This window comes from Dipteris shenzhenensis, chromosome 11, assembly GCF_047967505.1.
Source record: "Dipteris shenzhenensis isolate YYH24624 ecotype China chromosome 11, Dip_SZ_1.0, whole genome shotgun sequence".
Lineage (NCBI taxonomy): Eukaryota > Viridiplantae > Streptophyta > Polypodiopsida > Gleicheniales > Dipteridaceae > Dipteris > Dipteris shenzhenensis.
The window spans coordinates 6,065,528-6,082,627 of NC_141606.1; the positions used below are offsets into that span (position 1 = coordinate 6,065,528).

The 17,100-nt window shown below is 45.0% G+C and overlaps 1 protein-coding gene across 1 annotated transcript in view; it reads left to right on the forward strand.

Moving 5' to 3' along the window:
• The first annotated feature begins 1,039 nt into the window (after positions 1 to 1,039).
• The window catches only part of LOC147896540 (wings apart-like protein 2), a 120,727-nt gene continuing 104,666 nt past the window's right edge, over positions 1,040 to 17,100 (forward strand). Inside the window, exon 1 of the mRNA XM_087381455.1 lies at positions 1,040 to 1,963. Coding sequence (XP_087237581.1) covers positions 1,260 to 1,963 — 704 coding nt within the window. The 5' untranslated portion in view covers positions 1,040 to 1,259. The remainder of the gene's footprint in view (positions 1,964 to 17,100) is intronic.

Consider the following 17,100-nt stretch of genomic DNA (forward strand, 5'->3'; position numbering starts at 1 on the left):
TATTTAAAAACCCATTAAGTAAGGACTTTTTTATCATCCTGAAAGTGTAGATGGTATAATACTCCTGAAGCCTCTCTTGGGACATAGAGTTTTCTCTCCTTATTGGATCGAAACACCAAAGGTTATAGCCTCTCACTAAAGTAGGATGCGTGTACAGAGCATGCAAGTAGGATAATTCTAGCTTGCTTTTTGCAATGGCATGGAGACCTTACCTTTGTGCTTTAATCTTTTCAAGGGAAAATTTATTTGCCATGTTTTATTAGCACAACTTCATCTGAGAGCTACGCTCTCGCAAAGACCTTGAATTTGTTAGCATGATTTTTCACGTTTTATTAGCCCTATTTAATTGAAGAGTATGCTTTATCAAAGACTTTGAATTTGTTAGCTTGAGTTATCATGGGTTTTATTACATAAATCTTTGTGGCTATCCCTCTCTGCTAAGTTGCCCTTACTTTTGTCAACTCTTGGTATGATTTGACTCATAAGATAGAGCCCATGCGCATTCATAAGTCCATTCTATGAACCCTTGGGCATGTTACATCAATAGAAACGCCCCCTTGAAATAATGACTGTTCAACAATGAGCGAGCAGTAATAGACATTAAAAGGAAACAAAAAACACAAGTAAAGTTTTTAGAATAAAGGCCATGAGCGTGGCCTTTAAACTAAGTTGTTAAACACATGTATTGAGGAATTTGCTTTGATTGAATGAATGCCACACCTTCATGGAGTTGTCTTTTATAAGACCTTTCCTTAGGGTGAAAATGAATATAGGACTATGCTTTGGCCTTGGTTGGAGAGCTTGGAATTTGATAAATTTTGGAACCCTATGGGATTGTTCACCAAAAACAGGAAGGGGAATTGTTAAATCTAGAAACGAACCTTGAAATTTTGGATTCCGTGGGGTTCCTAGCATCCCTCGGAGACTGACAGTTGAGCAACCTTATCGAAGACTAGCAGCCCTTATAGAAGACCTCGAGGGAGGAGACAAAATTTGGGGGGGAGGAGACAAGCGTAAAAATTCAAGGTTTCTGTATTGGAACCCAAAAAAATGTGTTGGGTGAATTGATTGCCCTAAGGGAAGTGCAACCCAAAAAAAGAGCGCACAAACTTTTGGTATTTGTAGATTTTGTTGTTCGAGAGGTCAGAGTGCAGCAAGAAATTCACAACAAGAGATTATGCATCAGTAGCAGAAGCAGAAGCAGAAGCAGCAGCAGCAGCAGAAAGAATCAGCAGAAGCAACAAACAAGAGAGGAGAGCATGATCGTGAGAACATACCAGAGACGCACTAGGAACGGCACTAGTTTGCTTGGCAATCGCGACGATGAATCGTGCTTCCTTGGGCATGGCGGACGAGACGGAGATGATGCCAAGGGTCTCTTGTGGCCGAACGACTCACCGGAAGCAGAGCCCTCTTCCTCCTCCTCCCTTTGGAATTCTTCCCAGCACGATCACCTCTCCTTCTCTTTCCCTTCTTCCCAAGGTTCTTCTGGCGTTTCCCCCCTCGACGACCACCTTTTCGTGTCCCCAAATCCCCCCAATTTGGAAGGATCGCGCTCCTTGCCCGATCTCTCCAAAGCAAAATGCGACAATTCCTCCTCAGCAGGCCAGAAACTGAAGAGGGCGCACACTGCCTTGACTGCACCGCGTTCACAGAAGGCCACCAAGATTACTGAACGTGGCAAAGTTGGCCCGTCTAGCTCTGCCTTCACGGCGATCCGAGAAGGGGCGGAGCCGACGGCCTCTCTTATAAATGCGAGCGCTTGGGGTCCGTGTGCACCTCCTACTTCCACGCTCATGGAAGCACAAGAGTCCGGGGAGATGATGGAACATGTTGATGAAGCTAATTTTGCAATGGACGGCCTCCGCCCCGGACAGCCCCCGCGCATCCGACGTGCAAGCCTCGTCTCTCTACTCTCAATATGCGGTTCCATGCAGCGGCGGCGTCTCCTTCGTACGCACGGGTACGTCTGTTAACTTCTTTGTACGAGTCACCAAAATTGCTGTCTGAAATCTGCAAGGTTTATTAGAACATACAGGGACTGCAATTGAGACACGGCGTAGTTCCATGAGTCTTTGAGTGGCCGTCGTATCATTGAAATCCACATTCGCTGCCTCTAATACTCAAATTACGCGACGAGACTTTGTACCTTCGCTCACAAATTTCGCTTGTAATCTGCAGTCTTGTCAATCAATGACCGCCCAATAAGTGCCAAGTTTTGGAAATTGATTGGTTTGTATCGGATTGTAGCCTTGGATGCAAGCCTTCATTGCTTGGCAGTTTTCGAGTTGACAATGTTTCATATGTTCGTTTCATGCTAGACAAGTAGTACCAGGGCTTTCATGACGTTGTTGTCAACCCTGTCCGTGTAGTTATTTATATGCTCGACAAGCAGCACTAGGCGTTTCGGGACATTTTTGTCAACTCTTCCCTGCAGTTAAAATTATAATTCTGGAATATCGTTTCTATCACTAATGTGCCTCTTATTGCTAACATTTTTACATTGATAGGAGTAATAATTATGAGTCTGCAAAGGACTTATTGAGTAACGTCTGACTTACTCTCTTCACCGTTTAATGCACCTCTAATGTCAAGTTGTTGACAAATTCTCTTAGGAGCTGGTGTTTCACTATAAACCGATTGCCAAATCCTTTTGTCCATTTAGCAGGAAATTCTGACATGAATTGGATTACATTTACTATCTCAAAAGCAGCAGGTCCATTTTCCTTGTATTACTTTCCTCCAAGTAGAAGATCAGTAATGTTTGTGTTGAACATGAATGATATTGTTGGAACTAATTTCTCACTCTGCCCAATTATTGAAGTTTAATAAAGCCTCTGCCTTGTCGACACAGCACCCTAACCACCTTTTAATCAACACAAATAGCTTGCCTTACTCATGGGTCAGCCTACGAAGATCTATGTATGAATGGATGCTCAAGTGTGTGGGGTATGTGGATGCGTATGTGCGAGAGCACATGTTCATACTATGGTCTACACCCACCGATGGGTGTGATTTCAGAGGATGAATTCTCAATTCATATATATATATATGTGTGTGTGTGTGTGTGTGTGTGTGTGTAACAATGCATCTGTTTCCCCCAGCTATCTAAGCGCAGCTCTCCTCTTACCTCTTTAACTTGATCAGGCCCACAGAACATGTATGGGCTGCCACATCAGCAGCCGTACACCTATGGTCCATGCGACACATACAGGCTTCCACATCAGATAGGACAGATGTCATGTAGGCAGACAGCAGGTCAGCAGATATATTGCCATGCAGGCAGTCAACGACATCAGACCAGGCCACATCAGCAGCCAGTTGGCTGACAAGAGCATGGTCGGGCTCTAACAGACTGAAGTTGGCCCCGACAAACTGATGGTTGGTCTGCAACGGGTCACATCAATTCAGGAGGACTCCTATTCCTTCATTCTATCATCAGCTCATCAGCCTCAAGCAGTCTTCAAGGAAGAAAAGTCTTCCGAAGACCAAAGGGTCTATGAGACTAGAAAGAAACTGATACAATGAGCTGAGGGTGGAGCCACTAAACGGGCGTCGCACCCATGACGAATACAAATGAAAACCAAAAGTCCTGAATGTAACGGCATCAGTATCTAGAAAGAGAACTCTCCGGGTTCTCGAAGTGGGAGCCAGCAGGGGCATCAACTCTGGGAGGGGGGGCGTTGATGTGTGAAGCTGATGTGATGGTTATGTAACCTGTGATAGGTGGCTGGCAACTATCTACATGTGTGGTCTGCTGTGGTCCCCTGGCTATAGCCCTGCGGTGGACAAGTGCCAGTGTCACTCCTATGGCCGGTCCGGTGAGCATGGAGGAAGGTCCCCTAATGTGATCCGTGGCTCAGTGCGCCGGCGAGTGTGGTGTATCACTAACTTTGGTTCGGGTCCTCGAGGTCGCCGTCTCCATGGGTCCTGCTGGTCGGTGCTGTTTGGCTGGAAAAACTCAGTTATTGTGCTCTGAGTAGGGTCTGGCTGTGTGTCCTGATCACCCCTACGTGCTTTGAGCAACTGCTCCTTGTGTCGGACAACCTCATGGATGAAGGCCGCCAGGCGTCTCTGGTCTGGGTAGGATAGGAAACTGGATAAGGAGCCAAGACCATCTCTAAAAAGGCAGTAGTAGTGACTTCTATTCTCATAGTACACAAGGCGGCATCTGAATGCGAATTTCTCCCTTGACTCAATATCTCGAGAATCACATAAAGTGCAGATGCGACCCTGTCTGGGTATGCCCTCCGCTCGATCACTCTCAATACGAAGGCGGTGTGGTGAGACCCGGAACTTCCCTATCGATATCAAACCTTGGAAGAAATGTTGTGTGCTTATGTTAGTGAAAGGTAAACAAATTGGAAAAACTATCTTTCGATTTTAAAGTTTGCATCTTCAACCACAGGTCATAGTCGATTTGTTTTGATTTATGAATTCCAGCTTAGAGCTCCATCATCTATAGGGCTTTGCAAGCAGCCAAAGACTTTCTCCAAGACATGCATCAGTGTTGAGGCATGTCCATGAAAGTAAAGCTAAAGATCGGGCTAAAAGGTAAGGTATGTAATGTGAAAGTAGCATGTGTGCGGAAGCACGAAGAAGAGAGAAAATTAGACACAGAAGTAGGCAATAGCAACTGTATATATCCAGGATTGCCTTAGCCCGAGGGATGCCAGAAGGAAAGAATGCTCCAAGTGACCATGTGTGAGACTGATATGAGTGTAAGGGAAGGGAGCCTTTATAGGCTCTTGACTGATTGGCCGACCAACAAGTAGGTCTGACCCAACCAGCAAGTCGGGCTGAACCGACCCAGACAGAGTCGGGTAGGTTGGTTGACTTGACTTGGTTGGCTGCCCAAAGTGGGCCCCAACCCTACCCAATCCTAGGGCCTATGTGGCCTATGCCAGCAAGTCTTTGATAGGCCTCCAACCAGCCTGGAAGCTATCCTCTACTCTTCACTCTTCGGGCGGGCACACCAACAAAGAAGCCCTCTCTTACTATGAGATGCCATAGCTTTAACACCCTCTCTGTAGCTCATGGTGAGCAAAATGATCTAAAGAAGCAAGCCGATGAAGATGCAACCATGGACCCTCTAACAGCACACCTAACTGGATTCACCTCGGTGATAGTACCTGAGAGCTTGGATCCTTAAAGCAGAATGCCACCTCAAACAGTAAATTGGCTTTGACGTCTGCACTGAGTTTGTCACGGGGACATGAAAAGTCTTTGGTAACTCTCTGAGGTTAACTGTGGTTATGTCTAGTATTAGTTTGGCTAGGAGGGACTGGGCTAAAGGAAGTGCAGGCTACCTAGAAGTTCCTAGGGGCAATTTCTAAGTGCACCCACTAGGTCCTTGGGGCAAGGCATAGGCATTTAAGAGGGGTTGTGAAGTTGGGGCCAAGGACAACCAACATTGTCCTTGGTAAGGTGGGTTAGGACCTTAATGAAGGGCCAAGTGGCATGCATGTGAGTGCATGTGCTCCCTCCAACCTACCATCTCTCTCCCTCACCCTCCTCGAGCATTTCAGGTTTGCAGAAGCTGTGTGTGTGGATTTCGATGCACGCTCTTGCATCTCCTTGCCTGCATTGCTGCTCTTGCACCCGCATGCTGCTGCTCTAACCTCTACTTCAGCCCTTGCACACAACCCGAGGCAGCCTTGCTACTATACGGCCTTTGGCACGACCCTCGATGCAATTCAGCTGTTGTACGGTTGCTGTACGGACAGTCTGCACAGCTGTACAAACTCTTTGGCATGTAGTTCAAGGCGGGTGCGCTCCCCGAGGAGGCCTTGATGAGGGTTCCGAGGTAGGCACGCTTCTCGAGGAGGCTTTCCTGGCGCAGATCCTGAGGCAGAGACTTCGGGGCAGATCTGCTGGCTTTTATCCTCTACAACTCTTTCTTGCTTGACTTCCGCTCTCTATCTCTTCCTTTTTCTCTTCACCCGGAGGATGGAAGACACCTAAACCTAGTTGGGAGCCTGGATAGGGGATAGGTGCGAGAGCAGAGCTCGCTCCTCTTCCACGGACAATGGTCTTTTTGTTTGCCTTTCCTTGGTTTGAAGTTATTTGCAGTGTTTTTCGTGTGCTTGGAGTCCTTTTTGGTTTCCACAGTCTTAAGGAAGCACTTAGAAGCAAGGGTGTGCCTGGGAAAGGCCAAGGGATAGACTATAGTGTTGTTGCATGTGAAAGCCTTGAGGCTACCTTGAGCGCAGTTGCATGTCGGTTTGGATGCTTTGATGCCTTTCAGGTTGGTCAAGTCAGAAGTGGATGCCTAAGATTGCCTTGCTAGTTGGATTCTAGTGGTGCACTGTGGAATAGATGCCCCAAAAGATAGTCAGAGGATTTGCAGAGAGGAACGGTATAGGGGTGAGCCCCTGGTGTAAAGCATTTCCATTTAGAAGCATTAAATAAATACTAAAAGGGGCACCAAGGCATTTGGGGCCATTGGGTGTATTGTGTACTATTATCATTGTGCAGGGGCATTCTAGCCTCCCCATTGTTGTTGTTAAAGTTTATTTCTAAGTACTGTCAAGTGGTTGAAGTGATTAAAGCTTTCATTGTGGCTATTTATGAGGTTTATGACTGAGTAGACGAGGATTACTGCCCTTTGGATTCCTGAAGGCTGGTTAGAGTGGTTCCATGTTATAAAATAAGAGGGAATGCATCACTCAAACCTCCACCCAAGATCTCTCCAACTCTTACACACACTCAACTCAGATAGATGATCACAGATGCAACAAACACTCACTCAGAAATGCAGTACAAAACACAGCAAAGTGCTGGAGAATATTGATGGACTCTCTCTCTCACCAACTGCTCCAGATCTGAGTGCTGAACACAGCCTTGGAGAGGAGCTTTTAGTCTTGCACTGGATGATGGAACCAATGGAGGAGTGGGCCTTTTATAGGCATTGCCTAGGCCCCTTCAGTTGACCGACCAGCAGGGTTGGTACCCTGTCTGGTGGCCGACCACATGGGCCCTAGTAAACCGACCAGGGTTGGCCCGGTGGCCCTGGTTGGGCCGACTTGGCCAGCCACAGGCCCCTATTTAAGGGCGCCCTGGGCGGCCAGTCAATGCTGCTCGTGGTGCCCCTATGTGAGGCCTAGAGCCCTTTTATTCCTGCTGTTGCAGACTGCAACCAGCCTGTGTGCTGGTTGCCTATGATGCCGGCCTGAGTCTCTCTCTCCCCAGCCCTCCTACCTCTCACTGCCCTTGTCCCCTCAAATTGGGGGTTCACAGGTGGGCACAGTGAGTTTCTAACACCCCCCCTCAATGTCACAACTGTGGGCCAATCCCCATTCGTTTGATGAGGTGCTCCATCTTGATGGAGCAAGGAGCGGAAGCAAGAGGGGGATGGAGAAAGGTGTGAGAGCAGAAGAGAGAACACACGTTTTGTGGGAAGCAAAAGTCTTAGATGTGACTTCCCTTATTGCCTTTTATACAAAGAATAGATAAGGTGATGACGTGGCATTATAAGTACCACTTATACAAGGCATAGCACATTATGCCTTTATCCCCAAGAATCTCCCACTTAAAGGCAATGTGCCCAAAAAGAGGAAGAAGTGTACATAGAAAACAAATACACAAAATACAAGAGAATCTCAATCATGAGAAACTCAGCCAACACCCATTTGTACTCTGCAATGTGCAAAGCGTTGCGGGTTAAGACTCTTGGTTAAAAGATCTGCAGGATTGTCATGAGTGTGCACTTTGACAAGCTGAATACGCTTATCCTCAAGCACCTCTATGATAAAATGATATTTCACCTCGATGTGTTTCGTTTTGGCATGAAACATAGGATTACGTGCTAGCTGAATAGCACTCTGACTATCACAATGCAAAATAGGAACCTCTCCTGATAAACCAATATCTCCCACTAGACGAGATAACCATATGGCTTCTTTGCACGCCTCTGTGGCTGCAACATATTCTGCCTCTGTGGTAGTTAAAGCAATGCATTTCTGCAACCGAGAGATCCATGAAATAGCACCACCACCTAAGGTGAAAAAATATCTTGTAGTAGACTTTCTTTGGTCTACACATCCTGCAAAATCTGACTCTGTGAACCCATGAAGAACCAAGTCTTTCTTCTCAAAGCAAATGCACACATGCATTGTGCCCTTAAGATATCTCATGATACCTTTCATGGCTTCCCAATGCTTCTTGCCAGGTGTTGCCATGTATCTAATGACAACTCCCACTGCAAAGGCAATATCTGGACGTGTAGCCACCATTGCATACATGAGTACCAACCGCGGATGCATAAGGAATCTTGGCCATTTCAGCCCTCTCATCATTTGACTGTGGGCTGTCTTTCTGACTGAGTTTCACATATGGAGGCAATGGAGTACCAAGAATCTTTCCTCCCTCCATATTGAAACGTTGCAAAACCTTGCCAAGGTATTCCTTCTGAGACAAATAGAGCAATTTCTGATTTCTGTCCTGTATGATGCGCATTCCTAAAAGATTTGCATCACCAAGATCCTTCATATCAAATGTCTTATGCAGTCCCATCTTCAATGCATCGATCTCATACCGAGATTTGCTTGCAATAAGCATGTCATCAACATAAATGATGAGCAAAATAAGACTACCATCCTTTGCTTTCTTGGTATAGAGACAATGATCAACATCACTTCTCCTAAACCCCTGAGATTGCATGAAAGTATGGAATTTGAAGTACCACTCCCTTGGAGCCTGCTTCAACCTATATAAACTCTTTTTCAGCTTGCATACCAACTTTTTGCCTTCACTGACAAACCCTTCTGGCTGTACCATATCAATCTCCTTACGAAGATCACCATGGAGAAATGCAGTCTTGACATCCATCTGACACGAGTCCATATCCTCATGTGCAACCAATGCCAAAACAGCCCTCAATGTTGTCATTTTCACCACAGGAGAAAAAATTTCATCAAAGTCAATGCCCTTCTGTTGCTTGAACCCCTTGGCAACCAATCTTGCCTTGTATTTGTTCTCAGCATTAGGAGTGATCTTGATCTTATAAACCCATTTGCATGGTAAGGCATTCTTTCCAGTTGGTAGTTTCACCAAATCCCATGTTTTATTTTTGATAAGAGAATCCATTTCTGAATGCATGGCCTTCTCCCACTTTCTCTTATCATGCCTTCTCATTGCTTCCTGATAGCATGAAGGCTCACCACAATCTGTCAGCATGACAAAATCAGCCACGTAGTTCTGTCCTGGAACAAACCTATCAGGAGGTTTGGAGACTCTGGTGGATCTTCTTACCCAATTATCTTGATTGGCTGGCTGTTCAGCCTGCATATCAGCCATATTATGTGGCTGTACCACCTCCTCTGGCTGTCCTACATCACCCAAATGTGGCTCTATGTGTGGCATACCAAAGGCAATTTGATTGGGCTGATTCTCAGCCTCTATTCTCTGCGCATTAGGGACATTTGCAGCAGCACCTTGCTGCATATTATTGGGCATATTTTGCTGTCTATTCACGATGATTTCTTCAAAGACAACCTTCCTATTTTCTGATTTTTGAGTGGGCTGCCTGTGCATGCTTTCCTCATGAAAAATCACATCATTGCAATTTGCTGCGTATAATCTTCCTTCCAACGGGATCCCACAATCTATACCCCATTTCACCACTGTCACCATATCCAATAAAGATGCATCTATTTGACTTTGGTTGGAGTTTGTTGCGCTGCTCTTTTCGTACGTGCACATACGCATCACAGCCAAACACTCTCAAGTGTTTATATGAAGGTGGCTTGCCATACCACTGTTCATCGGGTACTTTACCATCCAACCGATTATTCGGTGACCTGTTGATGACATGAATGGCTGTTTGAACAGCCTCTGCCCAAAAACCATGGGGTAAGGCAGCATGAGACAGCATACTACGGACTCTATCTTGAATAGTCCGATTTGTTCGCTCTGCAACTCCACTCTGTGGAGGATCATGAGGGCTTGTGAGTTCCCTCTTTATCCCTTTCATGTCACAAAATTCCTGAAATATTTTGGAGACATATTCTCCTCCATTATCAGAGCATAAGCATTTCAACTTCTTACCTGTCTGATTTTCAACCAAGGCAACAAACTTTTGAAATGCACCAAAAACTTCATCCTTCCTCTTGATGAAATAGACCCCCACTTTTCTTGTGGCATCATCTATAAATGTAACAAAGTATTCATGACCACCCATAGACAACTGAGGCATTTGACATACATCACTATGTACCAAATCTAAGGGGTGTCAATCTTTGTTGCAATGTCACTTTATGTGGTGATTGTGGATGCTTACAAAAAATGCAATGCTCACAATGCTTAAATCTGAAAATTTCAGAGACGGTAAATAACCCAATTAAGATAGTACTTGCATTCCTTTAACACTCATGTGTCCTAACCGGCCATGCCACAATGAAACCTTTGGCACCTCAGTTACGGCAACCACATGATTCTTTACATTAGAAACATGCAAAGTATACAAAGTATCACACTTGTACCCCTTTGCAATGACTCTGGCTCCCTTGGTTATCTTCCACCTACTATTACCAAACACAGTATAGTAGCCTTGATCATCCAATTGACCAGTACGAACCAAGTTCTTTTTCAGCTTTGGCACATACCTAACATCATGAAGTATAAAATGTGTGCCGTCGGAAAATGCAAGTTTCACATCTCCAATCCTTGCAATAGAGCATGCATAATTGTTTCCAAGATGCACAACACCCTGTAAACCACCATTATATGAGCAAAACCACTCCTTGTGTGGTGTCACATGAAAGGAAGCACTTGAATCAATGATCCAAGTGGTCATGTCACCGTCTTCTTCTGTGACCAAAGCATGTGCATCAAGTGATGAAATAAACAAAATGTCATCCTCACTCTCATGAGTGATTGCATTTACCTCTTCAATCTTCACACCACTATTACTACTCTCTACTTGTTGCTTGCCTTTATCATATTTGGCATCCTGATTGTTGTTGTTGCTCTTTTTCTGCCCCCTTTTCAGCTTAAAGCAATCTTTCTTCATGTGCCCCTTTTTGCCACAGTGAAAACATTCAATATCCTTCTTAGGACGTGACTTACTGCGGGATCTGTTCCTTTGGCTGCCATTGCCTCTATTCTGAGGTCTTCCTCTTGTGTTAAGAGCAGTGGAAGACTTGAAGAATTGTTCTTCTTGTTCATCTCCTCCATGAGAAGCTGACTCTCAACATCTGCATAAATAAGGGTAGGATTTGAATTGCTCAAAGCTGTTCTGAAAATATCCCAACTCTCAGGAAGAGTGCAAAGCAAGAATGTTGCTTTAAACTCATCATCAATGTTGAATTTCTGATTTGCCAACTGCTTAATGATAGAGTTGAACTCATTGCACTCATAATTGTGCCCTCCATCCTCCTAAGATCCATGAGCTTCTTGAGCCAATAAACCTTGCTTGCTGCACTTTGTTGAGCATACAAATCTTCCAACCTTTTTCACATATCCCATGCAGTGTTCTCATTTTCAACATTAAATAGAAGCACATCTGAAATAGAAAGCATGATTGTAGAACGTGCCAATTCATCAACACTTTCCCAATCATCATTTGATATATTTGCCGGCTTCACTCCCTTTTCCTTGATAGGACGGGCTTGATGCTTTTGAAGAAGCACATTATAGCACTGCTTTTGCCAAATGGCAAAATTGTGTGCTCCTTCCAACTTCTTGATGTTAAGAAGTGAACCACCTTCACTCCCACTTGAAGCCATATCTCAGCAAATAAAAAAACAGCAAAGGAAATTAAAAGAGCTTATAAAATCTGTCCTCTACTGAAGAGAACTTGCAGCCAATATATATTCCAACCTTGAATGCATAAACAGTACCAAAACTGTAATTAATTTCCTGCACCAATATGATCCAAAACTGAGTGAAATATGCCTGCAAAACTGAGTGTAACTCACTCAAAATTCTGTCCCAACTTGTGACAGAGATAGAGGCATCCAAAACTCAGAGAAACTGTCCCAAAATGACAGTAAAAACAGTCATAAATCTGCAGCAAACAATATTCTTGTTTTTTTCATCAACGCAAAGGCATCCAAAATTGGCATCCAAGACACTATTCCAGTGTCACAAAAAATTGCTGAGCACTTGTGCACCAACAGCCCCAATTTCTGAGATCAAAAGTCAAACTTTGACTACCACAAATGTGCACAATCCAAGCATAAAGGAAATCAGTACCACTTTTGCAACAATGTCAATGCATCCAAGTGCTCCAAGCACTACTTCACAATGCATAACTTCTGCCATCAAGCTCAAGGAATATTCTGAATTCTTTGAGATTCCCGCTTCCAATGTGTCCCAAACTGAAAATTTATTGCTTCAATGTGCAAGAGCAAGCCGCCCAATGCATAAAATTGCAAAAGCCCCAAATTTCTGTGCCTTATCCATTGCCACGTGTCACTTTCTGACAGGCTGAACCCTAAAAGTGATGATAACTCAGCACCACGAAGGCGAAATTCAACCAAACTTGGCAGACAGTGTCCCTTCAAGTAGGCGACCACTTTTATGATGTCAAATCAGCAGTAGATTCCTGTACAATTGTAGGCGACCTGATTTAGTGCAAAAAACTGGAGAAAAGACCCCAAAATGACAGACGAAATTCAGCTCCTGTGTGGCTGAAAATTGTCGCCCAGCATAAACAGCACGAGATCTGCTGACCAAATGTGATCCAAATGAAGTCGCCCTGCTGTAGGAGGTGTAGCAATACCAAAAGCTCCAACTGGAAAGTGTCCTTGACCACTTTCTCAGTGTCTCACAAGCTGCTGTACATGACTCAGCCAAGAGATGGCACCAGATGCAAGTAAAAAACAATACCCTGTTGTTGATCTTCTGGTGTCAGCATCACCCGCCCAATCACTGTCACAGAACCCGCCTAGTTTGATGCCTTTGGTGTAGGTGATCCCGTAGGTGCAAGTATCCTTTAGATACCTCAGCACCCGTAAACCTGCATCCCAATGACTCTTCCTGGGAGAAGCAGAGAACTGACATAATAGCCCAACTGCATAACAAATATCAGGTCGAGTATTGGTAAGGTAAAGCAAGCTTCCTACCAATCGTCGGTACAAAGGAGTATCGACCGGTTGAGATGTGTCGTGAACACTTAGCTTGAGCCCGACCTCCATGGGAGTTACTGCTGTCCTGCAATCCTCCATTTGAAATCTCTTCAGAAGTTCTCTGCAATATTTCTCCTGTGAAATGAAGATCCTGTCTTTGGCCTGCTTTACTTCTATCCCAATGAAGTAGTGTAATAACCCAAGGTCAGTCATCTCAAACTCAAACATGAGTAGCTCCTTGACTTGAGAAATCTTCTTGACATGGTCACCTGTCAAGATAAGATCATCAACATAGAGGATGAGTTACCAATCGCAACCCCTTCTCAATGAACAAGTAAAGGTTTGCCTCAGAAGGACTTCGACTTAGCCCTATCTTCTAAAAGAATACATCAATCCTTTGGTACCAAGCTCTGGGGCCCTGTTTCAGGCCGTATAACGCCTTCTTCAACCTGCAGACTTTAATGGGGACCCTGGATCTTGAAAGCCCGGTGGTTGCTCCACGTATACCTCCTCCTCCAGGGTTCCATTAAGGAATGCGGACTTCACGTCCATTTGAAAAATAGGCCACTGGAATTGGGCAGCAAGGGCAATCATTGTCCGGATAGTAACCATGCGAGCTGTGGGAGCAAAAGTTTCATCAAAATTCATGCCTTCAGTTTGAGCAAAACCTTTGACCGCTAATCTTGCTTTCTACTTATCCAAGTTGCCATCTGATTTGTATTTAAGTTTGTATACCCACTTAGTGCCGACGACTTTCCGTCGCGGGGGCCTGGCCACTAAGTCCTAGGTATTGTTCTTCAGGATAGCATCCATCTCTGCCTACATGGCAGCCTGCCATTCTGGATTGTCCTTCGCCTCCCTAAAGGTCCTTGGCTCTTCAAGCTGAGCCATCAACACAAAATTCATGGATGGGGTCTTCTGAAGACGTTGGGACCGTTGCAATCCAGAACTGCTACTTTCAGGTATTTCGGTGACCCGAGAGTCTTCCAATGTCCATATGTACCATTGGGGCAACCTCTTCTGCTTCTCAGTGGGAGGAGGAACTGGAACTGCTTCTGGAACATCCTGCTCTTCCTCAATACCTTGTGGAACATCAGCTTCCGATTTCTTCACCTCTTGGATGGTCAACCTGGGGCGGGGTGGGTTCGGGGGTTGAACAATCTCCTCCTCCTCTATCTGAGGCTCCTCCTGGGGTTTAGATTCCTTTTCTTCGAAGATGACATCCCGACTGATAAGGATCTGCTTCTTTACTGGGTCGAAGAGTCGATAGGCCTTGGATTCTTCGCTATACCCAACAAAGATACATTTTCTGCTCCGGGAATCAAGCTTGGTCCTTTCTTCCTTGTACACATGCACCCATGCATTAGAAAAAATGCGAAGATGAGTGATAGAGGGCTTCTTACCATAAAATGCCTCATATGGAGTCTTGTCCTTGATGGCCTTCGTCTTGGTCCTGTTGAGAATGTGTACGGCTGTATTGATAGCTTCACTCTAATAGGCTTTAGAAAGGTTCCTCCCTCGGAGCATAGCAAGCCTTGTCTCCGTGGTGGTTCTATGCTTCCTCTCGGCTACCCCGTTTTGCTGAGAAGTATGTGCTGTGGTGAGTTGTCGCTTGATCCCATGCTTGCGACAAAATGTGTTTAACTCATTTGAGGTGAATTCTCCCCCCCTGCCTGTACGGAACGTCTTGACATCCTCCCCTGTCTCCTTTTCAACTCTGGCCTTCCAGTCCTTGAACTTCTCGAAAGCCTGTGACTTTTTAGCCAAACAATACACCCATGTCATTCTACTGAAATCATCCACGAAGAGAAGTGAGTACCTGGATCCTGCCCATGGTGCTGTAGACATTGGGCCACAAATGTCGGCATGAACCAACTCAAGTGGTTTGCTGGCCCGAAACGAGGCCTCTTGTGGGAACTTGTCCTTGTGCTGTTTGCCTTCTAGACAAGCCCTACAGACACCATCATTGCCTGTATTAGGTGAAAGTCCATCCACCATCTTCAATTTTGACATTTCAGCCAAGGTTCCATAGCCGACGTGACCGAAGTGCTCATGCCAAAGCTTGGACTTTCTGTTGTCTTCATGAACCAACATTGCACTGAGGCGGTACAGTCCATTTTCTTCAACTCCTTGGTCCACCATTTGTCCATTTGCTTTGGATGTCACGGTGACCTTGCCGTCTTCAAAGAGAACTGACATGTTGTTCTTGTCCATTTGACTTACAGACAGTAAGTTCTTGCAAAGGTTGGGTACATAAAGTACTCTAGAGATATCCTTCTCCTCACCTGCGGTCGTAATGAAAGGAATGCTACCAATGCCCTTCACAGGACATGTCCGGCTATCCCCGACAGAAACTTTGGAATCTGGGTGTGTACTTTCCATGGTTTTGAACCAAGTCTTTCTGTTAGACATGTGCTTTGAAGCACCGTTGTCAACATACCAATCCTCTTTTCCTTCACTGACTGCATACGCTGAACAATGTTCACTGATTTAAAACAACTGCCCAGTCGTCACATTGGCAGAATCATTCTTACGCTCTTCTTTGTTCCTGGCTTCTCTCTTCTGCTTCTAATCTGTCTTTTCTTTCGGCATTCTTTGGCGGAGTGGCCAAGCTTTTCACAGGAAAAGCACTTCATTTTCTTCTTTCGGTCAGCGTCCTCTGACTTCTTGAACTCCTTTGGCTTGCCTTTTCCAGGCTTGTCTTTGGCCACTAATGCCTTCTCGTCGGTTTGCGTAAAGAGTTTCTCTCGAGCCTCCTCTTGAAGCAAGAGTGGGCCAAGCTCCTCAAAAGTGATTGGCTTAGTCCGTTGACCCGCAGTGACGGTAGTCATAAAACTTTTGAAACTCCGTGGCAACTTGTGGAGTGTGAGCAACGCCAATTGACTCGAGTGCACCTTCTGACCAACCGCCAACCGCTGCGAGCTGGTCCCGCATGACTTTCACCTTTGTCAGATGGTCATGCACACTATCACCGTCGTTCATATCAAGATTATAAAGTTGATGCTGAAGAGTAATGATACGGGCTGTATTATCGGTTTCATACAGCTACTTCAGTATGGCCCACGCCTCTGAAGACGTCTTTGCCAACTGGATATGAGGAATCACAGCATCTGCTGTCGTGCCAATTGTAAGAAATCCTATATTTACTATATTTAGAAATGTGCTAAGGAATAGAAAGGAGACTGAAATAGCAGAGAACAAGGAATATTTGTATTCCTTGAGTGTCTGTAGTGTGTCATCCATACAGTTGGGCCTCTCTTATATAGAGAGTGAAGAGTCACACATGAAAAGGTGTGTACTCCAAAGTGTATGTGCATGAAGAGGTGTGTGCCCCTCGTGAAGGGTGTGACCCTTGATGAGAGGGTACATTACAATAGGAGTGTCTCTTCCATAGAATGTCTCTTCTGAAGGGTTGTGCCTCATAGGAAGTGTCCCGTCGAAAGGGCATACCCTTCCACAAGTGTCCATTCATCAAACCATCCATAAGTCTAAGATATAGAGAAAGGAATACGTCACAGATCGTGACATCCCCTCCCACTCAAAATAAGACCTTGGTGGAGATAATGAACTGATGTAGAAAATATCACGGTAAATTCTGAAAATACTGCTGTAAAATGTCAGGGTACTGCTGTAAGTCTTCATCGGATTGCCAAGTAGCGTCGGAGTCGTCCAGATCTCACCAAAGAACAAGGAAGTCCGTGATAAGTCGATGTCGAGTCTCTCGCTGTCGATGGTCCAGAATACGCTCAGGAATAAGGATGCAAAAAGACCTTCCAATGGTTATCTCCCCTGCATGTACATGCACACAATGTCTGCAGGAGGTACCATGGAACAAAACATACACATGGCCTACATCATAAGGTGACCAGAGGTGTTCACAAAACACAACACACAATAATTTATTTTCATTCATTTTGGAGGACTATCCAGGCTGAGTACCTTGACATAAAAAGAGTGATCTGGAGCATACATAGAGATAATTTAAAATGCATAATCTTCAAAGGATGCCTCATCTTGTGGAGGCTCATTA